The sequence below is a fragment of the Lepidochelys olivacea genome (genome assembly GCF_965140295.1).
Source record: "Lepidochelys olivacea isolate rLepOli2 genome assembly, chromosome: 24".
NCBI lineage: Eukaryota > Metazoa > Chordata > Testudines > Cheloniidae > Lepidochelys > Lepidochelys olivacea.
In genome coordinates, this window is record NC_140434.1 from 10,079,070 (window position 1) to 10,105,300 (window position 26,231).

Below are 26,231 nucleotides of genomic sequence, written 5' to 3' on the forward strand. Positions count from 1 at the left end.
GCTCGACAGTCCCTCTATAGGTCATCGTTTGGCACTTGGAGGTTGTGAGGGAGGGGGCAGAGAGCTGGGACAAGGGGGGTGGGGTGATATTCCCAGAGATATACCAGATGTACCATGTCATGGTAATCCAGCCTCTACGACTGAAAGATAGGGGCTCCCACCTCTACCAGCCCAGCTTTGGGGGGCTTTTCTGCCCCCAATCCAGAGCCCCCAAAGCAGGACAAGGTCCAGGCTGGCTGCTTAGGGGGTGGTGCTGGTGATGGCAGGGGTGGCTGGCTGTAAGTGCCGTCTTTAAGTAATGTTCGCCTAACCATGGTCATTAAAGATCCAAGGCGGCTTATGGCAAGAGGCAGCGTGTTAATCTTGGAGGCCTTGCCCACACACAGATGGGCATGGGGTTCTGTTCCGCTTGGCTGCTGCATCCACCCCCAGAGGGGGCTGCGTTTCGGCAGCTGGGGCAGCAGATCCTGGAAGGTGCTCTGGGATCTTTGCTGGGAGCAAGGGGTGGTCAAACAGAAGAGATTGCTCCTTAGCTATCTCCTCTCCGCACGGTGAAGGATCCCGAAGAGCCATGGAAACCACAGGCAGGACCCATGAACCCTGGGAAGTGCCTGGGAAGTGCCAGGACTATTCAGCCCTTTATATGGAGCAGAAAGGAGGCTCTATTCTCCCTTCCCCATTCATGGCCTGAGAGACGCTTTCTTCCTTGCTCTCTTTCTTCCTACAGGGGGATTTTTGGCTCAGACTCTCCTCCGGTCTCTGGAGACAGACATGACTTCCCTTCCAGACCAGCACCCTCTGGCATTGCCCTGGGGTGGGTGCGGGGAGCCAGCTCCTTGCTGCCCTGGTCATAAACCCCAGGAAATCATTCCCTAATTGGATCTGCCTCACCAAGTCACATAGGATCCAGTCAAACACGGCCCCTGTCTGGGCTGCAAAACTGATCGAGTCGCCCTGGGGACCGGCTGTGTCCCAAGACTGTGAGATTCTGCCTGGACTGGCAGCACCAAACAGTGCCATAACTGGGCTACCGGGGCCACCCACATAGGCGGAGCCAAAAAGGGCAGGAGCTATGTTTGTAAAATGCAAAAGGGGCCAAGGGTGGGGTGACCGACTCTCATGCTGCAGGGTGGGGAGCTGCAGGGGTCAGGAAGGATCTCTCATTGCCTACGTGGCCAGGTGCAGGGGGAGGAGGGATGTTGGGCAGGAAAGTTGTATCTTGACAGCTGCTGACGCTGGGCTACTGCATGTATGAACCAGTGGCCTGTCCAGATGTGGAGGAAAGTGGGCTACTAGACAGAGGGGCCAGGTGGCCTGATCCAGAGCAGGGGGCTGCTGGGTTAGATGGGCCAGGGGGTGTGATCTGGAGTGGCAAATCTGAGACTCCTTTAAGAGGGTGCACTCCAGCCTCCTACCCCGCCTTCTTAAGGAGCCTGCTGACCCAGACCCAGGCTCACGGCCTAGCTTTGGGGCTGGGGGGCTGGGCTCGGGCTGCCTTTGAAATGGTTGGCTCTCACTGCGCTGCAGCAGACCCCCCTGGGCCTGCACCTGTCCCCCTCACTCTCACTCTGTTACAGGCAGTTCCCAGGAGTGGAGCCGGAGGAGTGGGAGCCCGGCATGCTGGAGCTGGAGCCCCCGCCCCCATCCCCGGGGAAAAGTCTTCCGCTTCTGTTGATACAGGGGAAAGGGAGAGGCCCAGAGCCTGGGGCAGAAACCAGCGGGGCCTGTGAAGAGGGCACCCCCAAATCATAGCTGGGGCTGTGCAGAATGCACCCCATAGTCGTGGCTGGGGGCAGGGAGACATGCTCTGGAAATGCACCATAATGCTACATGGGGAGTTGCAGTTGGCAGGCTGGCCTTGTCCAGGACTCTCCCCAAATTGTGGCTGCTTTAAGGGTACCTAACAGTTTCAATGCCTCCCTCCCTTCCCCCCATCCTACTCCCACCCCCCCACCCCCCGCCGTAACTTGACCCTTTGCTCACAGCAGTTGTTCTTGGCACTGGGAGGACTTTTCCATGACAGCACAGAGCCGAGATCCTCTTTATTTTCTGCCTTTGAATAAACGCTGCTTTTCCGGCTGCCTGGCCCCGCTCACACAAGCTGCGTGCTCGAGTCCCCGTCTTCGACCCCCACATCGCCCATGGGGGCCCATGCCCCGCTAGGCTCCCTGATGCCCCACTGGTGCGGGGAGGGCCAGGGGAATCATCTCAGGTCATGCCAGTCTCCCCTCAAGCAACCCCAGCCCCTCCTTCCGGGGACCCGCAGTAATGAATCCCAGAACCCCCTAAGGAGCAGCCACCAGTCCAAAGCGGCAGGAACCAGGGGAATTCAGTGTCCCTGCTTTGGCAGAGCGTCCCTGGGGAGGGTGAAGTCACTGGCATAGCATTCAGGGCACAGCGCTGTCTATGCCAGGGCAGCATTGGCAGGACAGCTAGAGGTCCCAGCCCCCATGTGTTGTCTGTGGCTTGAGTTCGGTTCCCAAACACCAGCTGCCTCCCCGAGCTCTCTGGGCTGCTGGGCTCATAAACTGGGGCAGGAAGCTCCTGAGAGCGGGAATCCTGATGTGATTCCCACCACTCCCTGTGACCGCTGCGCGTGGGAATAGTGGGATAGGAATAGCCTCTCTCCTGGCATTCTGGCCCTGGGGCTCCTGCATGGAGCAGAAGCAGTCTGCCATCGTCAGAGCACCACCAGCAGACTGGGGTCAGGGGCACTGGGAATGCCATCATCCACAGGGCCATGATCTTTTGCCTGTCCCTCGGAGGATCTTAAAGCACTTCACACTCATGTGCGAGCTGAGCCAGACACCCCTGGGAGGGGCGTCAGGATCATTCCCACTTTGCAGAGGGGGAAACTGAGGCACAGAGCATGAAAGTGACTTGCAGGTCAGTGGCAGAGCTCAGAGGAGAACCCAGGAGCCTGGCCCATGTTAGCCACAAGCCCTGCATTTGGGAGGGAGTTGCCCAAAGTTCCTCATCTCAGCTCCAGTTTGAGCGCTGGGCGGCGAGCCAGTGTGACCCTGGCCTGCTGGAGAGCAGCCCCTGCCTCCAGAGCCGATCTGACTCCCAAGACCTTCCTCGGGCATGAGGCTCAGGTGTGCAGAAGAAGCCAACAGCCATAAATTCTGTCAGAGTCTCCATCAGTGTGAACTTCCCAGCACCCCTCCCTCCCAGACCCCCATCAGCCAGAGCACCTGGGACAGGCAGGCTGGCTGCTGAGCCTGGGGCTTCATCACCCGACCACTAGAGCCCCCAGATGTCTGCTCAGCTCCCCCTTCTGATGCCCGTGGTGAGTAATGAGCCTGTTAGCGCATTTTTCAGGCATAGATCTCAAAGCGCTTTATAGTGGAAGGTCAGGATCATTTGTCCCATGTGGGGAAACTGAGACACGGAGCAGGACCAACCAAAAATGGGGTCCCCTTGAGCCAGGTGCTGTACAAGTTCAGAATAGTGGCTAAATAGCGGCAGAGCCAGGAACAGAACCCAGGTGTCACAAATCCCACTAGGCCACACTGCTTAACCAACATAACTGCTCATTTCCTCTCGCCCTTTTTGTAGCTTCTCTCCAAACTCCCTTCTGCCAGTCTCCGGCCAGCCCCTCCTGATTGGTGTCCTGGGCCCCACATCAGACTGTGCCACCAGCCACCGGGCTCTTCAGTACTATCGGTTGGGGAACCCAGCAGGCTCTTTCGAAAGCATGTTTCGAGCAACGGCTTCCCCCTGGCAGGGGAGACGCCCCGGCTCCCCCGCTGGGCTCCTTGCCAACAGCCGGAGTGCAGGCGGGTGTTGTCGCTGGCCATTCTTGGGACAACGGTCCAAGGGGCTGTAGGGCGATGCCTGGCCCCATCCCAAACTGGAGACCGCAGCAAAGATCCAGCATCTCCCCCGCCCCAGCTGAGCACCACAGACCCCACCGTGGGTCAGCAGTGGGGGGAGGAGTTCGTGGTATAATCCATTCCTGCACCCCACTCCCACTCCACCCCGTCTGGTTGTTCCATGGGGAAGGCCAGTGGCCCATGGCATTGGGCGCAAGGCAGAAATGCTGCAATCCCAGATCTGGCATCAGGCCAATGCTGATCCTCAGTGTCCCTTTAAGGGTGTATTTTGTGGGCTGTATTTTTCACCTCTGGGGGCACTGGCTCCAGTCTGGTCCTGGGGCAGGACTGGCTGGCTTGTGGAGAGCAAAGGTGATGAGGAGCCATTTACCCCTAGGGCATTGGTTATAATGCAGCCCTCCAGCTCTAATTCAGGGGACTGTAAGGGGCTGGGCAACAGGACAGAAGCCTTTTCCCACTGGGCTCCTGGCCCTAGCCTGGCCTTGGACTGGGAGGGCAGCTGGACCTGGGGAAAGGAGCCTTGTACCTGTAGATTGTTAGTGGCTCTTTGAACCCACCTCCCCCCCTTGTGTCCTGGGTCCACAGCTGGAGGTAGCTTGAGCTGCTAGCCCCATGGTAGCTAAACCTCTGGGCCTGGAAGCAGGCAGGCGCCTGGGATCCAGGCGCTCACAGAGCCTCCCCACATGGGCCTTTGGGGAGGGATGCTCGGGGCTCTTTGCTGTGGGGTTTGCTGAGTGCTGGGGCTGACACAGAGACACCTGCGTCCAGCAGCATTCTAGACACCCAAATCAATCAGCTGCGTCATGGCCTTAACTGTGAAATGAGTTGGCAGGTCTCAGCCCAGTGTGTTGGGGCGGTACCGCCTCCTCCCCAATCCTGATCGGCAGAGAGGCCGTGGAATTAGCAGGCCATGGAGACTAGGTCCCTTCTCCATGGGTGAAGCACTGTGATGGGATGGTTGGGGGTTGGGGGGAGTCGGCACTGCCTGGGCTGCTCCTGCTCTGGGGTTACACGGAGCCTCCTCTCCAGGCCTGTCAAACCGGTGTCCTTCACCAGCACTCAATGCTTATGATCAGTCATTGTCTGTATTATGGTAGCGCCTCAGAACGCCACCCTTGCACTGAGATCCCCACGGTGCTAGGTGCTGTATGTTATTAGGTGTATTACGGTAGTGCCTCAGTGTTCCACCCATGCACCAGGACCGCATGGTGCCAGGTGCTGTATGTTATTTATTAGGTGTATTATGGTAGCATGTCAGAGCCGCAGCCACAGACCAGGACCCCATGGTGCTAGGTGCTGCACTTTATTTATTAGGTGTATTACGGTAGCACCTCAGCGCCCCACCCATGCACCGGGACCCCATGGCACTAGGCACTGTACAAACACAGAACAAAGAGACAGAACAAAGAGCCCCAAACAGCTTCCAATCTAAGTGTAAGATGAGAGGCAATTGGTGCAGAGAGACCCACAGACAGTGCAGCCCAACATCCATTCTCCTGTTCCTGGCTGTACTCCCCCTTTTCTGATCTCTTGCAGCCAGATTTGGGATGGAGAGGGGAACACGACCCCGCCCTCGTCCACTCATGGGTCTCGTCTCCCCCAGGCCTGACCTGCCACAGCAAGAGTGTGGGAGAGATACCAGGAATCTCTCAACCCTGCTGCAGGAGAAGCCGCTCCCTGGAGACCTGCCTAGGTTTTGTCTGAGGCCCAGAGCATCCGGGGACAGGACACTTGGGCTGTCCTGAGCTGCCAGGTGGCCAGAGCTAGGTTCTCTTCTGTGTTGGTTGCTCTGAAGTCCTGGCTGAGGACCTGGGGGGGCGGGGAGGAGGCTCTGTCTGCACTGAGCTCATTCCCACTTGCCACCCAGCGCCTTCTGCCAGGGGGACACTCTGACCCAGTTCTGGATCTGAGCATCGCCAAAGATCAGACTTTGGCTCCACCAGCAGTGGGGATGGGCCCAGTGGGCATCCAAACTTCTCCAAAGGTCAGGGGTGAGGGGCCCCCTCTCCTGGGCTCCCAACATACAGACTGGCACCCCCTCGCCCACCAGCGGGTGACCACAGCCCAGACAGTCCTGGGCTCCCATGCCTGCCCGTGACCTTCGTGCCGCGTGGCTGCCGTGGGTTGGGATGCCCCTCCTCCCTGCGTCTCTCTCCTCCCCGTGGGTCTGTGTGGCATCTGGGGTCCCCTGCCCACTGAGGTAACGCAACCCCTCTTTCTTCCCCACCCCTCCCCTGGCAGGTTGGGAGGGAGTATTCGCCGGCGGCAACCACCTCCGAGAATGGTGGTGGCAAGAAGAAGCAGAAGGAGAAGGAGTTGGATGAGCTGAAGAAGGAGGTGAACCTGGTAAGGATCCGCTCCATCCCATGAGCACTGCTTGGGGGCTGAGCTGTGTTCCCCACCAAGGCAGGTCACTCCCCCACGCTTATGTGGCTGTGAGGCTGCTTCTCCCCCATCCTTGCTAGATCTCGCTGATCACCCCTCTGATCAGCACCTAGCATCAGACACCAAGGCAGTAGGAGACAGAAACAGTGGGTGGAAGGATGGATGGATGGATAGTGCAGATGGCTGGCTGCTGGATAGATGGATGGTGCAGGTGGATGGATGGATGGATGGATGGATGGATGGATGGATGGATGGATGGTGCAGGTGGGTGAGTGGATGGATGGATGGATGGATGGATGGTGCAGGTGGATGGATGGATGGATGGATGGATGGATGGTGCAGGTGGGTGAGTGGATGGATGGATGGATGGATGGATGGATGGATGGATGGATGGATGGATGGATGGTGCAGGTGGATGGATGGATGGATGGATGGATGGATGGATGGATGGATGGATGGATGGATGGATGGATGGTGCAGGTGGGTGAGTGGATGGATGGATGGATGGATGGATGGATGGTGCAGGTGGATGGATGGATGGATGGATGGATGGATGGATGGATGGATGGATGGATGGATGGATGGATGGATGGTGCAGGTGGGTGAGTGGATGGATGGGTGGATAGATTCTACAAATAAATAAGAAGCAAGAGGAAGACCAAGGACAGGGTAGGCCTGATACTAAATGAGGGTGGAAAAACAATAACAGAAAATGTGGAAATGGCAGAAGTGTTTAATGACTTTTTTGTTTCAGTTTTCACTGAGGTTAATGAAAAGGCTAGTAGTGATTGGACTTTTAACATAGCGAATGCCAGTGAAAATGAGGTAGCATCAGAGGCTAAAATAGGGAAAGAACAAGTTAAAAATTACTTAGACAAGTTAGATGTCTTCAAGTCACCAGGGCCTGATGAAATCCATCCTAGAATACTCAAAGAGCTGACTGAGGAGATATCGGAGCCATTAGCGATTAGCTTTGAAAAGTCATGGAAGACGGGAGAGATTCTAGAGGACTGGGAAAGGGCAAATCTAGTGTCCATCTATAAAAGGGGGAATAAGGACAACCCGGGGAATCACAGACCAGTCAAAAGAAAAGGAGGACTTGTGGCACCTTAGAGACTAACCAATTTATTAGAGCATAAGCTTTCGTGAGCTACAGCTCACTTCCTCAGATGCATATCGTGGAAACTGCAGCAGGCTTTATATATACACAGAGAATATGAAACAATACCTCCTCCCACCCCACTGTCCTGCTGGTAATAGCTTATCTAAAGTGATCATCAGGTGGGCCATTTCCAGTCAGTTTAACTTCAGTACCTGGAAAGATAATGGAACAAATAATTAAGCAATCAATTTGCAAACACCTAGAAAATAATAAGGTAAGATAAGATAATAAGGTAAATAAGACAATTTGCAAAATGGGAAATGACTGCCTAGGAAGGAGTAATGCAGAAAGGGATCTGGGGGTCATAGTAGATCACAAGCTAAATATGAGTCAACAGTGCAACACAGGTGCAAAAAAAGCAAACATCATTCTGGGCTGTATAGGAGTGTTGTAAACCAAACCCAAGAAGTAATTCTTCCACTCTGCTCCATGCTGATTGGGCCTCAACTGGAATATTGTGTCCATTTCTGGGTGCTACATTTCAGGAAAGATGTGGACAAAGTCCAGAGAAGAGAAAAAAAATGATTAAAGGTCTAGAAAACATGACCTAGGAGGGAAGATTGAAAAAATTGGGTTTGTTGAGTCTGGAAAAGAGAAGACTGAGAGGAGACATGAGAACAGTTTTCAAGTACGTAAAAGGTTGTTACAAGGAGGAGGGAGAAAAATTGTTTTTCTTAAGCTCTGAGGACAGAACAAGAAGTAATGAGCTTAAATTGCAACAAGGAAGGTTGAGGTTGGACATTAGGAAAAACTTCCTAACTGTCAGAGTGGTTAAGCACAGGAATAAACTGCCCAGGCAGGTTGTGGAATCTCCATCATTGGAGATTTTTAAGAGCAGGTTAGACAAACACCTGTCAGGGATGGTCTAGATAATACTTAGTCCTGCCATGAGGGCAGGGCACTGGACTGGGTGACCTCTCGAGGTCCCTTCCAGTCCTATGATTCTATTCTAGGATTCTACGGATGGTGCAGATGGCTGGCTGGATAGATGGACGGATGGTGCAGGAGGGTGGGTGGATGAAGGGTGGGTACCATAGATGGACAGTGTCTCTTACACTCCAAATCTGCTTTTCCTGTATACTGTGGGTGGCTGGGGTCTCTCTGCCCCGGTGGCTCCGGGAGCCAGCCTCACCCCAGGAAGTCATGGACAGTAGGCCAGGTGAGCCCTTTGGATCTGGTTCTGTTCCCAGGACATTCAGCTTTCTTGCTAGTCTCACTGTGACCTTCCCCCACCTCTCCCCTGGCAGGATGATCACAAGCTGTCTCTGGATGAACTGGGCAGGAAATACCAGGTGGATCTGTCCAGGGTAAGTCAGGACATGTCAGTGTCTGTGGGTTGGTGCCCCTCCCTCACATTGCCCTCTCCCCCACCACTCTCCCTCCCCATCACCCTCCACTCCCCTCTTGCCTCCTCCCCTCTCATCCCACCTCCCCTCTCCCTCCACCCTTCGCTCACCCTCCTCCCCATCACTCCTTGCTCCCTGCCTTCCAGTTTCCAGGCTGCGCTGCCATCCTGCCCTACACCACTGCCTGATGACAATCACTGCAGCATCAGCCATCGCAGGTACCCTCCTGCTTCCCCCTCTCCCCCCCACCCCGCCATCTGACCTCAACCCCCTGGCAGATCTTGGAGAATTTGCCCTCACCCCTCCCTTAGGGTGGGGTCAGCCTGGTCTGGGCCCTGATTCCCAGGCTCCTGGGGTGCAGGTTCCGGGCAGTGTCTGGGCCGCTCCATTCACCTGGTGCTCAGATCTACAGGGAAGGGTCCCCCCAGAAGCCCCACTGGGGGAGGGATTCCCCACCCAGAAGCCCCAGCAGACCCCTGGGGAAGATGAAGCCCCTTTCCCTGCAGTGTGAGTGGTTTGGCAGGGTGGGGGAGGGGCTTTTCTCTGGGACCCCTCCCCCTGCCCCCCAGCCTGGCTGTACCGGGCAGTGCAGGATTCAGGAGAACTGGCCCCACAGGGCTCTGTGATGCAGGGGAGGGAGCCTTGGGTAGCGGCTCCGTTCCCTTTGCCAGCTGCTGAGTGCACTGGGTCCGGTGGGGAGGGGCCAACAGTGTGAAATGCCAGGGATATGGGGGCTCCTCCGGCCTTTGGGTGCTTTGAACCCTGGTAGCACGTAACTGGCTCTTTCTCTCTGTCCCTTCCTCCTTCCTCCCCGTTTTGTCGTTCCTCTGGGTTCTGTGTCACTCCTTTGCTCCCCTGCCATCCCTCCGAACCCCCTCTTCCCGGGCAGGGTCTGACGAACACCCGCGCAGCCGAGATCCTGGCACAGGATGGCCCCAATGCCCTCACGCCCCCCCCGACCACCCCCGAGTGGGTCAAGTTCTGCCGCCAGCTCTTCGGGGGCTTCTCTATCCTGCTGTGGATCGGCGCCATCCTCTGCTTCCTGGCCTACAGCATCCAGGCCGTGATGGAGGATGAGCCAGCCAACGACAACGTGAGCCACATGACCCGGGGCAGATCAGACAGGGGCGGGGTGAACCAAGTCATTCTGGCCTGCGTCCCAGGGCTGGGTTCAGCTGGATTCTCCACCCCACACCTGGAGTTTCTGGGGGTTGAACAAACCTCTAAATGGAACCACACTGAAACTCCCCTGCTTCTGTCCTTCCCCTAACGCTGCGGTGGTGGTGGTGGGGATTCAGGGGGAACCCTCTGTCTGGCCTGAACTTGATGGGGGGCTTGGTTTTACCTAAGGGGTGTGACCAGGTTTTGCATGGCAGGGCCATAGAGTCTCATCCCAGCCTCCCAGAGATTTCTGAGAACCTGGCCTGGGCGCAGGCTCCATGGGTCTCATCCGTTCGGTCAGCTCTGGGCTTTGATTCACCAAACTCAACCCAGACCAAGTGAGCAGCATCTCCTGGCCAAGGAGAGAGAGCCGGGGTGAACTGGTCCCACCTGGACACTCCCAGCATTGGGGGATGGGTGAGGAACGGTTCACTGTCCCCCGGCATTGAAAGCAGGCTCCAAAACGACTCAGCCCTGTTTCCTAAATAAGAGCTGTAGTAACACAGGCGGCAGCTCTGCCTCGGCAGCCATCCCACCCGCACGGGAGACCTGCAGGTGCTGCAGTGAGCGAGGAGGGGGCTCCGGAGGGGGTGCTCTCCCTTCGCTCTCAGGGCTGGCCCCACCGCTCCAGTGCAGTGCTAGGGGGCGCTGTGCTGCAGGGAATGGTGAGTCGGGGGCGCTCTCCCCGTGGAGCCAGTACTGAGCATAGTGGCCAGGGCCTCGCCTTTGGGATGAGACACCAGCCCAAGTCCCAGCTACTTGCGTTCATTAAGGAACCGACTTTTCATCTTAGTGGGGGTGTTAGCCCGGCCAAACTCCATCTCCAGGAATTACCTACTTCCCCTTACAGGGTCAGATATTTGTCACTTCCTGTCCTAAACTGCTGGGCAGCATCGCTGTGCGTCTGTTAAGCAGCTGCCGTGTCCCACCCCAGGGGCGGCTGCATTGCGGCAGTGGGTGAAGGAATCCCCTATGTCTGAATAGTCTCCTTCTCTCCCCAGCTGTACCTAGGCATGGTGCTAGCTGCTGTGGTCATAGTCACTGGCTGCTTCTCCTACTACCAGGAGGCCAAGAGCTCCAAGATTATGGATTCCTTCAAAAACATGGTACCACAGGTAGGAGCCCCCTTCTCCCATCCTCTGCACCCTGCTGGCACCACATGGCATGGAAAGGGAGGAGACTGACCACCTGAATAAAGGCAACTCAGGCTGGAAGGGTCATGGTCAAGCTACAAAACATTGATTGCAACAAACCCACAGCTACCTAGGAGTGCCCACTTCATGGGGGATAGAACCTGGGTCTTCCTGCCCCTAAGGCCCAGCCTCCTGAGCTAGAGGAGGATCCTCACTGACTGCTAGCAATATAGGACCTATGACACACAACCAAGCAGTTCTGATTCCATCCTGTAGAGGGAAGAATTTTCCCCTCTTAGCCTCCCTTTTGATCCTAAATCTCTTTGGCAGGAGAGACAGACCCAAGCAGCACAAGTGGAATCTGGATTGGGGACACCTGTAAAGGCTTGGGGCAGGGTCTGGGGTTTTGGTCCATTTGGGAAACATGGGTCCAAGTCCAGTTTCACGATGTTAAGATCTCGGCCAGTCCCCTGCAGCGGGTAACCCAGCCAGTGTGGTTCCCTGGCTCCCTCTAGTGGTGGCCGGGCCACAAATAGGAGTTGATGAGCCCGCAACAGCCATGGGGAAATGGCCTTTTAGCTCAGTAGCAGCAGATGTCTTTAGACCCAGAGTTCCCAGATTCCAGGGGTGTTGCAAGAGCTGTTGTGAGGCTCTCCAGGGGCCCCTGAGCCCGTCTGGGGGATCCACCTCCTCCCTGAGCTGGCAGCGCAGAACGGGGCCATTTCTGAGTTTGGACGCAACCGTGCTCAGCTTTGATTTTGTCCCAACTGCTCAGGCCTCCGTGCTTCCTCCTTCCAGCCAGTCTCTGAAACGCTGCATTGATGGGCTGGGATCCCCCTCTCCCGCTGGCAGAGTCACCCCACTGAAGTGGAGAGAGATCAGAATCAGGCCGGTGCCATGCCTTGCCTGGCCGGCAGCAGGAGAGCCCGCAAGGCAGGCGTTCCCAGCCCGGAGAGAGAAGATCCTAATGGAGCTGATTGCTGAGCACTAGGGGTGGTGGGGACAGAGGAGCAGCTGCAGTGGTGGGTGGGCAGCACTTCCCTCTGCTGGCTGGAAGAGGGGGCGCAGCTGTGACCCCCCCCCCCCGACACACACTGTGAGACCAGAACTCCACTGGGAGTTTCAGCCGAGCCCAGCAGCAGGCCAAGCCCTGGGTAAGGGTGGGGGTTGGCTCAGGACCACATGCACTTGCAGCTTTGCTCACAGCTTCCGCTGGCAGGGCCGTTCTGCAGGGCTCTCCCACAAGGGGCTGGGGCCCATCAGGTCAGATGGGGGTCAGCGGTGCGCAGCAGGCTGGGGCATTACAGGGGGTTCCAGGGGTGCGGGAGCCGGGTGCACCTTTTGCCTTTACCTCCTCTTGCCTTTACCTCTCCTTCTGGCTATGTTGGGCAGCAAGCCCTGGTGATCCGGGAGGGTGAGAAGATCCAGATCAATGCTGAAAACGTGGTGGTGGGAGACCTGGTGGAGGTGAAGGGGGGAGACCGGGTCCCTGCTGATCTGCGCATCATCTCCTCCCATGGCTGCAAGGTGAGGATGGCGGAACTGTGCCCCGGGCTGGTGTGGGGGCTTCATAGACTAGAGGAGAGGGAGGCATGGCCGGCTATAGGGCAGCCAGTACTGCTTTATTTAGACTTGTGGACTGACAGGCCAGCTGGACAGATGGACCCTGCTTTGTCGATCTTACATGAAAAGGCTAAAGAGGCCTTGCTGCTCTCGTGGCTCTATGAGATCTACCCACGGGGCCATAAAGGGTGATATTGGTGTCTGCCTTCTTGGAGGGGCCGCTGCGGCACACCCCACGGGCAGCAGGCTACGTCAGGACAGCCTGGGGGAGGCTGCAGGGTCTCGGCCATGCCCAACCTGCAGGTCCCATGGGAATCCAGGGCTCCCCTGCAGGGATGGGGTGAAAATGGAGGCCGTGCTGTCCCTGTATGCCCGGCTGCAGCATGGCCAGCCCCTTGAGGGAGCAGCACTGCCAGCCCAACCCTTGGCACCCTCGGAAACCCCCCAGCCTGCCCTGATAAGGGCCCTAATGCCTCCCCTGCCCCAGGATGATAAGCACCCCGAATCCAACCCTCCCCATACCAGCTGCGGAACCCCTCCCCCCTTCCATCCCCAAGCTCGAGCGTCCACATTCTCCCCCGCCCCCCTCCAGCAGCGCAGCTGCCAGGCGCCCGCAGTGAGCTGTGTGGGATGAGGGAACCTGCCAGCAGCCCATGGTCTCTGCAGAGGGCCCCGTGGGAACTGGTGCTGAGGATGGGGGGCACTCGAGAGGTGGGACATGGGATCCCCAAGAGTAGGGGGGGCGTGTCCAACTGTCTATTCGAGCAGAATCAGGGCTTATAGGCTGATGCCGGTGACGGGGCAGGGGACTGATAATGACTGGGGCAGATTGCCCCCGTGCTGTCTGTCTGTTCTTCCCATCTCTGTCTTTTTTGGGCCCCGAGGCCCCTGACTGGCCTCCCGTTGCCTCGGCAGGTAGATAACTCCTCCCTGACGGGCGAGTCGGAGCCACAGACCCGCTCCCCCGAGTTCACCCACGAGAACCCCCTGGAGACCCGCAACATCTGCTTCTTCTCGACCAACTGTGTGGAAGGTGAAGGGGGGAGGGGGCCACCTGGTCCGCTCAATTTAGGGCCTGGCCCTGGATCTGCAGGTCTGCCCCACGTGCCCCCCGGCACTGAGCCTGGAGCGGTTATGGAGCCCTGAAATCAGTGTGCTTTGGGGAGGGGTGGTGATGAGGAATCGGCGGGGCGGGGGGGACTGAGCAAAAGGCAGTTGAAATGGCCAGACTGGGGGGAAATAAAAGGGGTTATTACCCCCAGGGCAGCCTAACCCCAAAATTGCAGAGGCAGTGCCCGGGAGGGTGCCCGGGCAGACGACTGGGCCGTGATGCCAGGAAGGTCTGGCCATGACACACAGACCACTGTGCTGAGAGACGGGCCACAGGGAATGCTGTGCTGAACAGAGAGCCCTGGAGGCTGGGGGGCCTGTTGCTCAGAGAAGGGCCTAACCCTAGAGACAAGCCAGGCCTCAACCCCTGCCAGGCCCATCACCCACCCAATGGATGGCACGCACTCGCCCACTAAGAGTGAGGGGCTTCGTCCAGTCCTGATGCTGAAAACAAGGGGCCAGCCTGGTGGGATGGGCTGAGACCCCCACAAGCTCATTGCACAGAATAGCCACCAGGCAGGGTTCAAGTGGATCCCTGGAGGTACAAAGGCTCGTGGTCCAGGGCTGAGAGGATACCCAGGGCCCAATCAAGTGGTGCATGGGGGAGTTGCATCAATGTTGGGGTCCCTCAATCCTCAGTCCCTCCTGAGCCCCCTCCCAGCCCCGAACCCCTCACCCCAGTTCCAGTCTTCCCCATAGAAGTACTTGAAATACCTGTCCCCCCTCCCCCACCACTGCACTAGGCACTGCCCGGGGCATCGTCATATCGACCGGGGACCGCACAGTGATGGGCCGCATTGCCTCGCTGGCTTCGGGGCTGGAGGTGGGCCGCACCCCCATCGCCATGGAGATCGAGCACTTCATCCAGCTCATCACTGGGGTGGCCGTCTTCCTGGGCCTCTCCTTCTTCATCCTCTCCCTCATCCTCGGCTACACCTGGCTGGAGGCCGTCATCTTCCTCATCGGCATCATCGTCGCCAACGTCCCGGAGGGGCTCCTGGCAACCGTCACGGTAACAGGTTCCGTTCCTGCACTGCCCCAGGGCGGGGCTGGGTGTCTGGCCAGGCCCCTCGGGCACAGCCAGCGCAGGGCGATCTGACCACACTGGCAGTTCCGGGTGCAAATCCTGCCCCCGCCTCGCCTGCTCTGACCCCCTCTCCCCTGGCCCACAGGTGTGTCTGACCCTCACCGCCAAGCGCATGGCGCGCAAGAACTGCCTGGTGAAGAACCTGGAGGCGGTGGAGACGCTGGGCTCCACTTCCACCATCTGCTCCGACAAGACGGGCACCCTCACCCAGAACCGCATGACGGTCGCCCACATGTGGTTCGACAACCAGATCCACGAGGCTGACACCACCGAGGACCAGTCTGGTGAGAGACCATCGCTGCTACCTGCCACCTGCTCCCCCTGCCCCCTCTACCTGTGCCCCCTGCCACCTGTGCCATCACCACTCCACCGCCTCCTTCCCCTTCACCAGTGCCATCACCACCCTGGCGTCCCTGCCCACACCCCCACCACTCATGCTCCTCCCACACCATTGTGTCCTTCTGCCTGCCACTACCACCACTGCCCGCACCCCTGGGACTGCCACCACCGCCCACACCCCACCCGCACCCCGGCCGCTATCACCACCACTGCCCGCACCCCTGGGACTGCCACCACCGCCCGCACCCCGCCCGCACCCTGCCGCTATCACCACCACTGCCCACACCCCTGGGACTGCCACCACCGCCCACACCCCGCCCGCACCCCTGCCGCTATCACCACCACTGCCCGCACCCCTGGGACTGCCACCACCGCCCACACCCCGCCCGCACCCCTGCCGCTATCACCACCACTGCCCGCACCCCTGGGACTGCCACCACCGCCCACACCCCGCCCGCACCCCTGCCCCTATCACCACCACTGCCCGCACCCCTGCCGCTATCACCACCACTGCCCGCACCCCTGGGACTGCCACCACCGCCCACACCCCGCCCGCACCCCGGCCGCTATCACCACCACTGCCCGCACCCCTGGGACTGCCACCACCGCCCACACCCCGCCCGCACCCCGGCCGCTATCACCACCACTGCCCGCACCCCTGGGACTGCCACCACCGCCCACACCCCGCCCGCACCCCTGCCGCTATCACCACCACTGCCCGCACCCCTGGGACTGCCACCACCGCCCACACCCCGCCCGCACCCCGGCCGCTATCACCACCACTGCCCGCACCCCTGGGACTGCCACCACCGCCCACACCCCGCCCGCACCCCGGCCGCTATCACCACCACTGCCCGCACCCCTGGGACTGCCACCACCGCCCACACCCCGCCCGCACCCCTGCCGCTATCACCACCACTGCCCGCACCCCTGGGACTGCCACCACCGCCCACACCCCGCCCGCACCCCTGCCGCTATCACCACCACTGCCCGCACCCCTGGGACTGCCACCACCGCCCACACCCCGCCCGCACCCCGGCCGCTATCACCACCACTGCCCGCACCCCTGGGACTGCCACCACCGCCCACACCCCGCCCGCACCCCGGCCGCTATCACCACCACTGCCCGCACCCCTGGGACTGCCACCACCGCCCGCACCCCGCCCGCACCCCGGCCGCTATCACCACCACTGCCCGCACCCCTGGGACTGCCACCACCGCCCACACCCCGCCCGCACCCCGGCCGCTATCACCACCACTGCCCGCACCCCTGGGACTGCCACCACCGCCCACACCCCGCCCGCACCCCTGCCGCTATCACCACCACTGCCCGCACCCCTGGGACTGCCACCACCGCCCACACCCCGCCCGCACCCCTGCCGCTATCACCACCACTGCCCGCACCCCTGGGACTGCCACCACCGCCCACACCCCGCCCGCACCCCGGCCGCTATCACCACCACTGCCCGCACCCCTGGGACTGCCACCACCGCCCACACCCCGCCCGCACCCCGGCCGCTATCACCACCACTGCCCGCACCCCTGGGACTGCCACCACCGCCCACACCCCGCCCGCACCCCTGCCGCTATCACCACCACTGCCCGCACCCCTGGGACTGCCACCACCACTGCCCGCACCCCTGGGACTGCCACCACCGCCCACACCCCGCCCGCACCCTGCCCCTATCACCACCACTGCCCGCACCCCTGGGACTGCCACCACCGCCCACACCCCGCCCGCACCCCTGCCGCTATCACCACCACTGCCCGCACCCCTGGGACTGCCACCACCGCCCACACCCCGCCCGCACCCCTGCCACTATCACCACCACTGCCCGCAACCCTGAGACTGCCACCTCCGCCCACACCCCGTCCGCACCCCGGCCGCTATCACCACCACTGCCCGCACCCCTGGGACTGCCACCACCGCCCACACCCCGCCCGCACCCCTGCCGCTATCACCACCACTGCCCGCACCCCTGGGACTGCCACCACCGCCCACACCCCGCCCGCACCCCTGCCCCTATCACCACCACTGCCCGCACCCCTGCCGCTATCACCACCACTGCCCGCACCCCTGGGACTGCCACCACCGCCCACACCCCGCCCGCACCCCGGCCGCTATCACCACCACTGCCCGCACCCCTGGGACTGCCACCACCGCCCACACCCCGCCCGCACCCCGGCCGCTATCACCACCACTGCCCGCACCCCTGGGACTGCCACCACCGCCCACACCCCGCCCGCACCCCTGCCGCTATCACCACCACTGCCCGCACCCCTGGGACTGCCACCACCGCCCACACCCCGCCCGCACCCCGGCCGCTATCACCACCACTGCCCGCACCCCTGGGACTGCCACCACCGCCCACACCCCGCCCGCACCCCTGCCGCTATCACCACCACTGCCCGCACCCCTGGGACTGCCACCACCGCCCACACCCCGCCCGCACCCCTGCCCCTATCACCACCACTGCCCGCACCCCTGCCGCTATCACCACCACTGCCCGCACCCCTGGGACTGCCACCACCGCCCACACCCCGCCCGCACCCCTGCCGCTATCACCACCACTGCCCGCACCCCTGGGACTGCCACCACCGCCCACACCCCGCCCGCACCCCGGCCGCTATCACCACCACTGCCCGCACCCCTGGGACTGCCACCACCGCCCACACCCCGCCCGCACCCCTGCCGCTATCACCACCACTGCCCGCACCCCTGGGACTGCCACCACCACTGCCCGCACCCCTGGGACTGCCACCACCGCCCACACCCCGCCCGCACCCTGCCCCTATCACCACCACTGCCCGCACCCCTGGGACTGCCACCACCGCCCACACCCCGCCCGCACCCCTGCCGCTATCACCACCACTGCCCGCACCCCTGGGACTGCCACCACCGCCCACACCCCGCCCGCACCCCTGCCACTATCACCACCACTGCCCGCAACCCTGAGACTGCCACCTCCGCCCACACCCCGTCCGCACCCCGGCCGCTATCACCACCACTGCCCGCACCCCTGGGACTGCCACCACCGCCCACACCCCGCCCGCACCCCTGCCGCTATCACCACCACTGCCCGCACCCCTGGGACTGCCACCACCGCCCACACCCCGCCCGCACCCCTGCCCCTATCACCACCACTGCCCGCACCCCTGCCGCTATCACCACCACTGCCCGCACCCCTGGGACTGCCACCACCGCCCACACCCCGCCCGCACCCCGGCCGCTATCACCACCACTGCCCGCACCCCTGGGACTGCCACCACCGCCCACACCCCGCCCGCACCCCGGCCGCTATCACCACCACTGCCCGCACCCCTGGGACTGCCACCACCGCCCACACCCCGCCCGCACCCCTGCCGCTATCACCACCACTGCCCGCACCCCTGGGACTGCCACCACCGCCCACACCCCGCCCGCACCCCGGCCGCTATCACCACCACTGCCCGCACCCCTGGGACTGCCACCACCGCCCACACCCCGCCCGCACCCCGGCCGCTATCACCACCACTGCCCGCACCCCTGGGACTGCCACCACCGCCCACACCCCGCCCGCACCCCTGCCGCTATCACCACCACTGCCCGCACCCCTGGGACTGCCACCACCGCCCACACCCCGCCCGCACCCCTGCCGCTATCACCACCACTGCCCGCACCCCTGGGACTGCCACCACCGCCCACACCCCGCCCGCACCCCGGCCGCTATCACCACCACTGCCCGCACCCCTGGGACTGCCACCACCGCCCACACCCCGCCCGCACCCCGGCCGCTATCACCACCACTGCCCGCACCCCTGGGACTGCCACCACCGCCCGCACCCCGCCCGCACCCCGGCCGCTATCACCACCACTGCCCGCACCCCTGGGACTGCCACCACCGCCCACACCCCGCCCGCACCCCGGCCGCTATCACCACCACTGCCCGCACCCCTGGGACTGCCACCACCGCCCACACCCCGCCCGCACCCCTGCCGCTATCACCACCACTGCCCGCACCCCTGGGACTGCCACCACCGCCCACACCCCGCCCGCACCCCTGCCGCTATCACCACCACTGCCCGCACCCCTGGGACTGCCACCACCGCCCACACCCCGCCCGCACCCCGGCCGCTATCACCACCACTGCCCGCACCCCTGGGACTGCCACCACCGCCCACACCCCGCCCGCACCCCGGCCGCTATCACCACCACTGCCCGCACCCCTGGGACTGCCACCACCGCCCACACCCCGCCCGCACCCCTGCCGCTATCACCACCACTGCCCGCACCCCTGGGACTGCCACCACCACTGCCCGCACCCCTGGGACTGCCACCACCGCCCACACCCCGCCCGCACCCTGCCCCTATCACCACCACTGCCCGCACCCCTGGGACTGCCACCACCGCCCACACCCCGCCCGCACCCCTGCCGCTATCACCACCACTGCCCGCACCCCTGGGACTGCCACCACCGCCCACACCCCGCCTGCACCCCTGCCACTATCACCACCACTGCCCGCAACCCTGAGACTGCCACCTCCGCCCACACCCCGTCCGCACCCCGGCCGCTATCACCACCACTGCCCGCACCCCTGGGACTGCCACCACCGCCCACACCCCGCCCGCACCCCTGCCGCTATCACCACCACTGCCCGCACCCCTGGGACTGCCACCACCGCCCACACCCCGCCCGCACCCCTGCCCCTATCACCACCACTGCCCGCACCCCTGGGACTGCCACCACCGCCCACACCCCGCCCGCACCCCTGCCCCTATCACCACCACTGCCCGCACCCCTGGGACTGCCACCTCCGCCCACACCCTGCCCGCACCCCTGCCCCTATCACCACCACTGCCCGCACCCCTGGGACTGCCACCTCTGCCCACACCCCGCCCGCACCCCTGCCGCTATCACCACCACTGCCCGCACCCCTGGGACTGCCACCACCGCCCACACCCCGCCCGCACCCCGGCCGCTATCACCACCACTGCCCGCACCCCTGCCGCTATCACCACCACTGCCCGCACCCCTGGGACTGCCACCACCGCCCACACCCCGCCCGCACCCCGGCCGCTATCACCACCACTGCCCGCACCCCTGGGACTGCCACCACCGCCCACACCCCGCCCGCACCCCGGCCGCTATCACCACCACTGCCCGCACCCCTGGGACTGCCACCACCGCCCACACCCCACCCGCACCCCGGCCGCTATCACCACCACTGCCCGCACCCCTGGGACTGCCACCACCGCCCACACCCCGCCCGCACCCCTGCCGCTATCACCACCACTGCCCGCACCCCTGGGACTGCCACCACCGCCCACACCCCGCCCGCACCCCGGCCGCTATCACCACCACTGCCCGCACCCCTGGGACTGCCACCACCGCCCACACCCCGCCCGCACCCCGGCCGCTATCACCACCACTGCCCGCACCCCTGGGACTGCCACCACCGCCCACACCCCGCCCGCACCCCTGCCGCTATCACCACCACTGCCCGCACCCCTGGGACTGCCACCACCACTGCCCGCACCCCTGGGACTGCCACCACCGCCCACACCCCGCCCGCACCCTGCCCCTATCACCACCACTGCCCGCACCCCTGGGACTGCCACCACCGCCCACACCCCGCCCGCACCCCTGCCCCTATCACCACCACTGCCCGCACCCCTGGGACTGCCACCTCCGCCCACACCCTGCCCGCACCCCTGCCCCTATCACCACCACTGCCCGCACCCCTGGGACTGCCACCTCTGCCCACACCCCGCCCGCACCCCTGCCGCTATCACCACCACTGCCCGCACCCCTGGGACTGCCACCACCGCCCACACCCCGCCCGCACCCCTGCCGCTATCACCACCACTGCCCGCACCCCTGGGACTGCCACCTCCGCCCACACCCCGCCCGCACCCCGGCCGCTATCACCACCACTGCCCGCACCCCTGGGACTGCCACCACCACTGCCCGCACCCCTGGGACTGCCACCACCGCCCACACCCCGCCCGCACCCTGCCCCTATCACCACCACTGCCCGCACCCCTGGGACTGCCACCTCCGCCCACACCCTGCCCGCACCCCTGCCCCTATCACCACCACTGCCCGCACCCCTGGGACTGCCACCTCCGCCCACACCCTGCCCGCACCCCTGCCCCTATCACCACCACTGCCCGCACCCCTGGGACTGCCACCTCTGCCCACACCCCGCCCGCACCCCTGCCGCTATCACCACCACTGCCCGCACCCCTGGGACTGCCACCACCGCCCACACCCCGCCCGCACCCCTGCCGCTATCACCACCACTGCCCGCACCCCTGGGACTGCCACCTCCGCCCACACCCCGCCCGCACCCCGGCCGCTATCACCACCACTGCCCGCACCCCTGGGACTGCCACCACCACTGCCCGCACCCCTGGGACTGCCACCACCGCCCACACCCCGCCCGCACCCTGCCCCTATCACCACCACTGCCCGCACCCCTGGGACTGCCACCTCCGCCCACACCCTGCCCGCACCCCTGCCCCTATCACCACCACTGCCCGCACCCCTGGGACTGCCACCTCTGCCCACACCCCGCCCGCACCCCTGCCGCTATCACCACCACTGCCCGCACCCCTGCCGCTATCACCACCACTGCCCGCACCCCTGGGACTGCCACCACCGCCCACACCCCGCCCGCACCCCGGCCGCTATCACCACCACTGCCCGCACCCCTGCCGCTATCACCACCACTGCCCGCACCCCTGGGACTGCCACCTCCGCCCACACCCCGCCCGCACCCCTGCCCCTATCACCACCACTGCCCGCACCCCTGGGACTGCCACCACCGCCCACACCCCGCCCGCACCCCTGCCCCTATCACCACCACTGCCCGCACCCCTGGGACTGCCACCACCACCCACACCCCGCCCGCACCCCTGCTGCTATCACCACCACTGCCCGCACCCCTGGGACTGCCACCACCGCCCACACCCCGCCCGCACCCCGGCCGCTATCACCACCACTGCCCGCACCCCTGGGACTGCCACCACCGCCCACACCCCGCCCGCACCCCTGCCCCTATCACCACCACTGCCCGCACCCCTGGGACTGCCACCTCCGCCCACACCCTGCCCGCACCCCTGCCCCTATCACCACCACTGCCCGCACCCCTGGGACTGCCACCTCTGCCCACACCCCGCCCGCACCCCTGCCGCTATCACCACCACTGCCCGCACCCCTGGGACTGCCACCACCGCCCACACCCCGCCCGCACCCCTGCCGCTATCACCACCACTGCCCGCACCCCTGGGACTGCCACCTCCGCCCACACCCCGCCCGCACCCCGGCCGCTATCACCACCACTGCCCGCACCCCTGGGACTGCCACCACCGCCCACACCCCGCCCGCACCCCTGCCGCTATCACCACCACTGCCCGCACCCCTGGGACTGCCACCACCACTGCCCGCACCCCTGGGACTGCCACCACCGCCCACACCCCGCCCGCACCCTGCCCCTATCACCACCACTGCCCGCACCCCTGGGACTGCCACCACCGCCCACACCCCGCCCGCACCCCTGCCCCTATCACCACCACTGCCCGCACCCCTGGGACTGCCACCTCCGCCCACACCCTGCCCGCACCCCTGCCCCTATCACCACCACTGCCCGCACCCCTGGGACTGCCACCTCTGCCCACACCCCGCCCGCACCCCTGCCGCTATCACCACCACTGCCCGCACCCCTGCCGCTATCACCACCACTGCCCGCACCCCTGGGACTGCCACCACCGCCCACACCCCGCCCGCACCCCTGCCGCTATCACCACCACTGCCCGCACCCCTGCCGCTATCACCACCACTGCCCGCACCCCTGGGACTGCCACCTCCGCCCACACCCCGCCCGCACCCCTGCCCCTATCACCACCACTGCCCGCACCCCTGGGACTGCCACCACCGCCCACACCCCTCCCGCACCCCTGCCCCTATCACCACCACTGCCCGCACCCCTGGGACTGCCACCACCACCCACACCCCGCCCGCACCCCTGCTGCTATCACCACCACTGCCCGCACCCCTGGGACTGCCACCACCGCCCACACCCCGCCCGCACCCCGGCCGCTATCACCACCACTGCCCGCACCCCTGGGACTGCCACCACCGCCCACACCCCGCCCGCACCCCGGCCGCTATCACCACCACTGCCCGCACCCCTGGGACTGCCACCTCCGCCCACACCCCGCCCGCACCCCTGCCTTTATCACCGCCACCTAAGTCTAAGATGACGCTAGCACTTTGCTGGTAAAACTTTTGTCAGTCGGGGTGTGAAAAAAAACACACCCCTGGCCGACGTAAGTTTCACTGACAAAAGCACCAGTGTGGACAGCCATAGCTCCTGTTGCTCGTTGGGGTGCTTTTATTATGCCGGCAGGGGAGCTCTCTCTCGTTGGCCCAGAGCGGCTACATGGGAGATCTTACAGTGGTGCAGCTGTAAGGTGTGAAGTGTAGACATAGCCTTAGCCTGCCGTGAGAGCAAACTGTCTGTCTCCACACACTGGGTAACAATACAGCATAGAGGGGAAACTGAGGCACAAACAGGACTCATACAAATATTACAAAATATTCCCACTTTGTCACACTCCCCCACTGCATGTGCTGACCTCCCATCCCTACCCATGCCCCATGCCAACTCCACCTATCCTCTCACACAAAGCCCCCATTACCCCCTTCATCTCTTCACATGCCCCCCACTACCAACACTGCCTGCACCCCCCATCTCCACCCATGCTTTCACCCCCCACCACTGTCCCCTCACCTGTGCCCTCACCCCCTGTCATCACCACCCACGTGTCATGGCTGTCTGTACCCTACACCCATGTCCCCTGTGCCTCCTGCCCCCCGATCTGTGCCCCCTGCCACCACCTCCACTCTGGCTACCAGCACCCCTAACTCATCATCTTGCGCATCCCCCTGCTCCAGCCATCCTTGCCTCCCCCGACCTGCATCTGTCTAACCCCTGGTGCTGCTTCAGAGCAGGGCTGAGGTGGGGGTACAGGGGGGAACCTGTGGCACTGCAGGGTCAGCTGTGCTGAGCCCCAGAGTGTGCCCTGGGCAGTGCCTGCCGGGTGGATGTGACAAGCCCTCGCACACAGCACCTGTGTTCCATGTTCCTCTCCCGAATTTCTGGCTCTTCTTTCCCTTTTTTGCCTCTGTCTGGGGTCGATCCCATGGGACCTGACTTCAGGCAGCTCTGGTTTGGAGACCTGGGCACCTCCCAGGAGCAGGCTCTGCTGGATTAGAGACTGTAGGAAAGATCCTGGCTACTCCATCCCGGCCTCTCCTGGCAGGGGATGGTGTAGTCGGTGGGGCAGGAGCACTGGCTGTGGGGGGTGGCTGTGGGGGGAGTTCCTGACTACTCCAGCCTTGGCCAGCAGGGGGCACTGTACATGACAATGCTGCAACCAGGTGGTGGGGCTCAGCTCGCGGCTCCAGTCCTATGGTCGGGAGTCAGGGTGGGGTCATGTGGCTGACTGGTGTGTCTCCTTCCAGGTGCGACCTTCGATAAGCGCTCGCCCACCTGGGCGGCCCTGGCCCGCATCGCTGGCCTGTGCAATCGAGCCGTCTTCAAGCCAGGCCAAGAGAACGTCTCCATCTCCAAGGCAAGCTGGATTCCCGGACCCCACCCCTCCCTCCCGGGCTCCCTGCACGGCTCCCACAAGTGAGATGGGTCCCAGCGCTGAGCACACCAGAATTCCCAGGGGATATGGGCTCTGAAGGTCTCCCCCTGTCCCCCCATGTCCTTCACGCTGCTCTGATCCCTGCCTGGGGCACCACGTGAGCACAAGGAGGGGGCCGTGAGGAGCTGCACTGAGATGGGATCTTGGCATCCCAAAGCCACAGCCGTCTGGCCACAGCCAGATGGGCTCAGAATGCCCAGGGGGCCTGGACAGCCCCCAGCCTCTGCCACGCTGCCAGAGCTCTGTCCCGCCCGGACCCCTGGCCTGGGAGCTGGCCTCAGAGCACACAGGGCCAGCCTGGGGAGAGAGCAGCCCATGGGAGTGTGCTTTCCTAGGGCCGGATCCCAGAGCCAGGGGCTGTTCAGTCTGACCCATAGCACGTGGCTGGGTTGTTCCCTGCCTCCGCAGAATTGTCAGCCTCAGAGCAATGCCCAGCAAGCCCCAAAGCCCGTTCGCCAGCCGCGCCAGATCAGACTAATACCCACCGAACCCCACGGCCCATCCACCAGCTGTGCCAGATCAGAGCAATGCCCTGTTAGCCCCATAGCCCATCCACCTGTTGTGCCAGACCAGAGCACGCACACCTCCCCTCCCATTGGCCAGGGACCCACTACCCCAGCCACGCCTCCCCCACCCCACATTGACTGTGGCCCCACCTTGCCTCCTCACCCATTGGCCATAGCCTTCCCCCACTTCCACATCCATTGGCCTCTGCCATGCCTCCTCTTCCATTGGTCATGGCCTCACCCTGCCTCTCCTCCTATTTGCTGTGACCCCAGCCACACCTTCCCTCCTGTTGGCCAGGGCTCCACTACCCAACCCCATCTATTGGCCATGGTCATGACTGCCCTCCCATTGGCCATGACCCCAGACGCACCTCTCATCCCTTCACCCCACCAGTCTGCCCTTGCCTTGCACTGATGGCCCCTCTCCCCTTGGCAGCGGGACACAGCGGGCGACGCCTCCGAGTCGGCCCTGCTCAAGTGCATCCAGCTCTCCTGCGGCTCTGTCAAGAAGATGCGGGACAAGAACCCCAAAGTGGCAGAGATTCCTTTCAACTCCACCAACAAGTACCAGGTGGGCTGGGGCATGGGTCCGGGGCTCAGAGGGGCACAAGCTGCGTTGATGTGGGTACAGATCAGGAACAATCTGTGGGGTTGGCGGGGGGGTCAGTGTGCGACTGGGAGAGAATTGAGCTGTGGCTTGGAGATGGCATTGGGGATAAGTGTGGGAATGCAATGGACCTACGGGAAAGTTGTGCCCCTTGGAGGAGCCATGCAGTGGGGGTGCTGGCCACTTGGCTCCCAGCCCCACAGCATCCTCAGCCCCCAGCTGCACAGTGGGGCGCTGGCCACTCGGCTCCCAGCCCCACAGCATCCTCAGCCCCCAGCTGCACAGTGGGGCGCTGGCCA

At 63.5% G+C, this 26,231-nt stretch overlaps 1 protein-coding gene across 1 annotated transcript in view; it reads left to right on the forward strand.

The window, feature by feature from the left end:
* Positions 1–26,231, forward strand: part of LOC311512199 (sodium/potassium-transporting ATPase subunit alpha-2) — a 51,637-nt gene that overhangs the window by 4,293 nt on the left and 21,113 nt on the right. The window contains exons 2-11 of the mRNA XM_084613289.1: positions 6,078–6,182; positions 8,631–8,690; positions 9,619–9,822; positions 10,892–11,005; positions 12,416–12,550; positions 13,502–13,619; positions 14,440–14,708; positions 14,869–15,067; positions 24,632–24,741; positions 25,762–25,896. Coding sequence (XP_084469415.1) covers positions 6,078–6,182; positions 8,631–8,690; positions 9,619–9,822; positions 10,892–11,005; positions 12,416–12,550; positions 13,502–13,619; positions 14,440–14,708; positions 14,869–15,067; positions 24,632–24,741; positions 25,762–25,896 — 1,449 coding nt within the window. The remainder of the gene's footprint in view (positions 1–6,077; positions 6,183–8,630; positions 8,691–9,618; positions 9,823–10,891; positions 11,006–12,415; positions 12,551–13,501; positions 13,620–14,439; positions 14,709–14,868; positions 15,068–24,631; positions 24,742–25,761; positions 25,897–26,231) is intronic.